General features: G+C 37.8%; 1 protein-coding gene across 6 annotated transcripts in view; it reads right to left on the reverse strand.

The window, feature by feature from the left end:
• kif6 (kinesin family member 6) overlaps window positions 1–5,318 on the reverse strand; it is a 76,158-nt gene extending 70,840 nt beyond the window's left edge. For all 6 annotated transcript variants that reach the window (XR_009067206.1, XM_057860183.1, XM_057860182.1 and 3 more), the window contains exons 1-3: window positions 5,175–5,318; window positions 1,930–2,039; window positions 446–520 (exon numbers count right to left, since the gene is read on the reverse strand). Coding sequence is in view for 5 of the 6 variants with exons in the window: in XM_057860183.1 (XP_057716166.1) it covers window positions 446–520; window positions 1,930–2,039; window positions 5,175–5,234 (245 nt within the window). In the remaining variant the exon portion in view is untranslated. The remainder of the gene's footprint in view (window positions 1–445; window positions 521–1,929; window positions 2,040–5,174) is intronic.
• Between the last annotated feature and the right edge of the window lie 1,265 nt (window positions 5,319–6,583).

The raw sequence follows: 6,583 nt of genomic DNA on the forward strand, positions 1-6,583 counted from the left end.
GTACAAAGATAAGTGTGTCATGCCTACAGTCAGTGTAACAAGTCACATGACATTTTGGAGGGAAAATGACAAGCAGTACTAGATCTGGACATTTAGGGATGTATAGTACGTAGTTCCCATGCGTCGTACTCACTTTTGTTGCCAGGGGTTCAGATATTAATGGCTATATTTTGAGTTATTTTGAGGGAAAAATAAATTAACTCTATTATATAAGCTACACACAGACTACTTTTCATTGTGTCAAAGTGTCATTTTGTCAGTGTTGTCCCATGAAAAGATATACTTAATATCTGCAGAAATGCGAGGGGTGTACTCACTTTTGTGATACACAGTAATTTGTGGATTAAATATAAAAATGATAAAGACTGAAACAAAAGCCTACAGATCTTAAATAGTAAAAGAAAATATAAATGAAAAGCAATCACATAATGGCAGGGCGACATACCTCTCTGCAACTGGTTTTGCAATGTGTTCAAAGATCTCATCTTGTTTCGTTGCTTGATCAAACACTTTTTGAAACCTGGAAAAAATAGAAACTGTCAAATATATATTTATTTTATTTTTTACTTCTCTGAAAATATAAAATCTATATCTAAGTTAGGTATACACAACACCCGTAATCATGTGTATTCTAAAGAAGTTTACAATTTAATTTCTAAAATGGATTAAGAAGTCATTATGCTTTCTAAAGAAGTCTCAAATCTGGCTTTATCCCCACATAAAAAAAGCAGAATGATGTGAGTGGAATCCGCCCAGGATGGTTTTAAATGTGGAAATTGTATTTATACAAGGGCATCAGGGAACCTCCGCAAGCTATTATAAGAGTCAGTGGTTTGCAAAGACTCTCTGTGTCCACTACTGTCTGACTCCCAAACTGTGAATTTGGGGCTTGGAAGCGTGGCGTGAGTCCTGCCCAGAGGGTATATAAGACTGCAGCTTTTACCGCCAGATGTTCTGGTCCAGCAATGACAAAACTGGTAGATGGACTATCCCTTGTAACCTTGGTAACAACACACACACATATGTACGTATATCTACGTCTGTAAGTCAATCTATCTATGCAACACTGGATGGAAATACTAGTACATCTTGTGACTTTGCAAAAGCTTATCGAAACAATGCCACAGCGAATGCATGTCATAATCAAAGCTAAAGGCGGTACAACGGAATTCTAGAGTGCATGACCTTTTATTTTGGTGGTGACTTTTGGAGGCCGGACAGTGTATATAAATATACCGGTCTGTAAAAGAAAATACAAACTGAATGGCTGCTATATCATCTATCATCATCTATATCAGACATATCTTTAGGGATTTAAGTCCAAACAGTAAATGGTGTTATACTTATATAGCGCTTTTCCACCTTTCAAGGCGCTCAAAGCGCTTTACACTGTATCGCCATCTACCAACTGGTGACGCAGCACCAGGAGCAATGTGAGGTTCAGTATCTTGCTCAAGGATACTTACGCGAGGTCATCAGGGCAGAGAATTGAACCCACAACCTCTGGGTTGGGGGACAACTACTTTACCACTAACCCACACCATCCCCCTTGCAAACAAATGTAGGCATACTAAGGAAATTGCTTTTGTTTCATACCAGAAAAAGGACATTTTCTTAAACCGATTTAATTAAAACAAAGTCTTTGTTACAGTTACATACAGCATGTTTTTCTTTAATATTCGATTTTGTGGTGTATGAAGGAAAATTCTTCAAAACACTGTATAAATACTTCTGGACCTTTACTGTATAAGCTTTAGTGACAATACAAGACCAATGCTAAAATACACACATGCATAAGTGTTCTATATCATCAGTTTAACCATAGTAAATATTTCAGTAAGTTGATTAGGGTTATTTATTCAGATTTTATACATTATTATTATTATCATTATTTTTAATTAAAAAAAAAAAACTCTCCAAATGGCACACCTAAAGTTGAAGCACTCCCTCTTGTTGTTAACAAAACCATCAGCTACTTCCTTGGGCACTACAAATTCCAGGGAAGAACTTGCTGGATCCTCGTTGTTGACAGAGTACACCTGAGGGATGCAGAAACCACAGCACAGTCAATCAAAATCCTGTGGGTTTGACCCAAAAATCAATGTATCATTTACAAAGAGGCCATTGGTGTGCAGGAAAAAAGGTGTTATTACTGCTTTGAGCATAATGCAAGCAGTGAGTGGTTAGTTACCATGTCAGTCTCACACTGTTCTGCTTATCTTTGGGATTCCGAATAGGAGTGGGAACCTCAGGGCACCTCACGATACGATACGATTCGCGATACAAGGCTCACGATAACGATTATCTCACGATATCACGATGCAGCGATTTTCGATATATTGGTCAGAAATTGGATACATGACATTCTACGATACAACTGTTGAAACGGGGGGAAAAAAAAGATATTTAAAAATAGAAAAAAATACTGTTTAAGTCATTTATTAAACAGTGACACCTTTTCTGTGCAACATTGCTGTAAAATATAAATCTACTGCAAACTGTGCCCCTGCACATATAGAGGAAACAAACCACAACCACTGATATCGCTTGGAAAGATCATGATGAATGGCACCCTTAATTTCTTTAAAGTTTTAAATCTTTTTTAAAAAATAAATAAATAAAAAGTGCCATAGGTGTCAGCAGTTGAGCTTGGAGTGGGGCAATGATAAAATTGGTGGGTCTTTTCTTCGTATATGACCTTATTTGCTTGGTTTGAGCACTTCCACTATCTGCTTCAGCATTTAAGATGCCAGACTTGCTCAGTCACAGTCTTCCTCACCTTAAAAACAACAAAATAAAACAAAAAATATTAGCTACTTCATAGCTTTTGAGTTAAAATCCTGATTTTCTTTTTTTGTGTTGGAAGTATCGAATTAAAAAAAAATATGAATTGAATGTATAGAAATTAAAAATGCAATAATTACCTATTTTTAATATGTAAGCAACATTAATTATCATGCACATCACTTTATATATCTTGGAACCTATTCAAACCATTTTTATAGCTTATTGTATCAAAATGACAGTAATAACAGTTTGTGTAGTAAACTAGATGGAAAGTGGTTCTCAAATAATATCAAATAAATCGGTAAATTCATGTGGGCTTGTTCGATATTCATTTTCATCCAGTTTAGGGTCCTGGTTTATTTTATATCATTCAACACCAAATGTCATCAAAATAATACATGTAAATTAAAAAGTCAATTACATTGCAAAACTTTCTTACCTCAAGTGATGAAAGCTAAGCTCACAAACTCCTGTGTCCACTACGTCACCAGCTACAAGTGAAACTTATTTTTCTAAGACAATTCTTGCATACAGCAAAGTCCTTGTTCACCTTACTTCCTTTCTTGTTGGTGTAAAATCTAAAGTGTGTCCCCATGTGTGATTTGTAGCAATATTTTGCTCATTTTTTCCTCCACCGTTCTCACGGAGCTTTTTTCTTTTTTCAACCTACTTGGAGCTACATTTCTTCTTCTCTAGACGACTTGTGCGCACTTTACCCTCACCGCCACTCCCGAGCGCCCCTAGTGGACCGCCAAGGAATTGCTCAACAAACATTGAGCAGTTGACAGCATCCTTACTCCATTGTATGGCCAATATGTTAAATAAAAGTATCGATACTTGGCGGGAGCATATCGATAACCGATCGGGTTGCAAAACATCGCGATATATCGCTGTATCGAGATATTGTCACACTCTTAATTCCGAATCTGGGCTTCTGTTTCTAGTCAGGAGCTTGCATTTTCTCCCAATGCTCATGTGGCATTTCTTTAGGGACCATTATGCAGAGTGGGAAATTGAAATACTTTAAAACTATCCACATGGAATAGATAAGTGACATCCAATTGACTGGGCACCAGTCCATGATGCACCCTAGCTCCAATCCAAAGGCAACTACCCTAGCTCCAATCCAAAGTCAGGTGCCATATGGGCGCAAGCGCTCCCACAATCCCAATAACATGCTGTATAAAGTGGAACAATCGCATATATTACATACATTACATTACATACATTATCGTCATTATGGAGATGGTGCCCTACAAGAAGTTAACGCCAAACCTTAAAATAAAACAGTCAGTATGCATGCCTCAAATGTTGTGTTTTGTATTGCGGTTACCGTCTGCCCCAAAAGGAAAAGCTGGAATCATATCATACGGAAGGCTATAGAATATAATTTAAGAGGTAATCATGGTTGTGTTGGGAAATGAGTGCAAGGTAGAACCGTGCTTACTAAGTCGTGCCTCAGGGGAGACAAGAAAAACTGTTGAACATTAAGCAAATACAGATTGAATTTGGGCACTGGATGTCATTGAAAGTGAGATCAGTTGGGTCAAGTTGAACACTCCTACTGTTTGTTTTTTATCTTCGACATATGTAGAGGCATATGTCCTCTAAAGACACTAATGACATTACAAGCCCAAAAGGGTTTAGGCAGACAAATAGATGCAACCTTAATTATATTATTGCCGCCCTTGTGTTTTTGCCTAGTCATGGACGTGCAGAATGTGAAAAGATGTGGCTGCAGACATTTCATTGTGTTCAATATTGTTTTTGCAAGCTAAACGACCACAGAAACCATCTGTGTAATTTGATTATTCTTTCCATCAATTGTTGGGTTCAGACAATAAACTGGATTTTAGGGGGTGAATTCTTTGCCAGGGTTTTCTGTTGCAGAGCTGCAATCCAATGTAATGGATCTATACTACCAGGTAAATGTTAGCTTGCATAACATACAAGCAAAGAATGATTCATAATTTGGTGTGTGAATATTATGCGGAGGCTCTGCTAAAAAAATAACATTTCCATTTTCTCTGGTGCATTCATGAATTTGCTCTGGCAGCTACAGCACCATCCCACAAAAAGAAACATGCACGGAACGGAACATATCCGCTCATAAATATAAATTAATCAGTAAAAGCGCTGTGGGCGTTTAGTGCACAAAATAGCAGGCTGGATTAAATGTTTTATGGAATTATTAACTATTGAATTAAAAACAACAATAAACAGTCCCGATGCAATAGCAGGAAAGTAAGCTTATTAAAACTTTAAAATATATCATTTATGTGTAGTTATTATTTGGACACTCTTAAACATGCACGCTGGATTGTCACGTACGTGAATGAACATGTTTTGTATGCTAATAAGCTAAATATTCATGCGTGTCAACTCACCGCGGTATTTTTCTTGTTCGGTTTTACACGAGCGTATATCTGAATCGTCTGTTTTACCATTTTGTTTCTCTAAACGCTAACTATTTATTTTCCGGTCTTGGATGCTGGCTGCAGAGCTTGCTAGCCAAAGTTGGCGGGTTAGTGTTGTTTGTTAAAATTGGTTGCCAGGCGACCAGAGCCCACTGGGAGTTGTCCAAAGATCGTATATCATTTAAAGATGATTTCTCTCGGAGGGAAACAAAAGGTGTAGATAAAGTCTGCCCGTCAATCCCACCAGTTTCACTCAAAGAAAAAAACTGTGAATTATTCATGTGATTGTGTAGTTTAATATTTATCATCCTTTTCCATGCTTTTTCTGACTCAAACCTTCAGGATAACCCAGTTAATAATTGTAAATGAGAAATAAAGCTTACATACATACATACATACATACATACATACATACATACAGTGCCTTGCAAAAGTATTCGGCCCCCTTGAATCTTGCAACCTTTCGCCACATTTCAGGCTTCAAACATAAAGATATGAAATTTAATTTTTTTGTCAAGAATCAACAACAAGTGGGACACAATCGTGAAGTGGAACAACATTTATTGGATAATTTAAACTTTTTTAACAAATAAAAAACTGAAAAGTGGGGCGTGCAATATTATTTGGCCCCTTTACTTTCAGTGCAGCAAACTCACTCCAGAAGTTCAGTGAGGATCTCTGAATGATCCAATGTTGTCCTAAATGACCGATGATGATAAATAGAATCCACCTGTGTGTAATCAAGTCTCCGTATAAATGCACCTGCTCTGTGATAGTCTCAGGGTTCTGTTTAAAGTGCAGAGAGCATTATGAAAACCAAGGAACACACCAGGCAGGTCCGAGATACTGTTGTGGAGAAGTTTAAAGCCGGATTTGGATACAAAAAGATTTCCCAAGCTTTAAACATCTCAAGGAGCACTGTGCAAGCCATCATATTGAAATGGAAGGAGCATCAGACCACTGCAAATCTACCAAGACCTGGCTGTCCGTCCAAACTTTCTTCTCAAACAAGAAGAAAACTGATCAGAGATGCAGCCAAGAGGCCCATGATCACTCTGGATGAACTGCAGAGATCTACAGCTGAGGTGGGAGAGTCTGTCCATAGGACAACAATCAGTCGTACACTGCACAAATCTGGCCTTTATGGAAGAGTGGCAAGAAGAAAGCCATTTCTCAAAGATATCCATAAAAAGTCTTGTTTAAAGTTTGCCACAAGCCACCTGGGAGACACACCAAACATGTGGAAGAAGGTGCTCTGGTCAGATGAAACCAAAATTGAACTTTTTGGCCACAATGCAAAACGATATGTTTGGCGTAAAAGCAACACAGCTCATCACCCTGAACACACCATCCCCACTGTCAAACATGGTGGTGGCAGC

This window comes from Corythoichthys intestinalis, chromosome 15 (assembly GCF_030265065.1).
Source record: "Corythoichthys intestinalis isolate RoL2023-P3 chromosome 15, ASM3026506v1, whole genome shotgun sequence".
NCBI lineage: Eukaryota > Metazoa > Chordata > Actinopteri > Syngnathiformes > Syngnathidae > Corythoichthys > Corythoichthys intestinalis.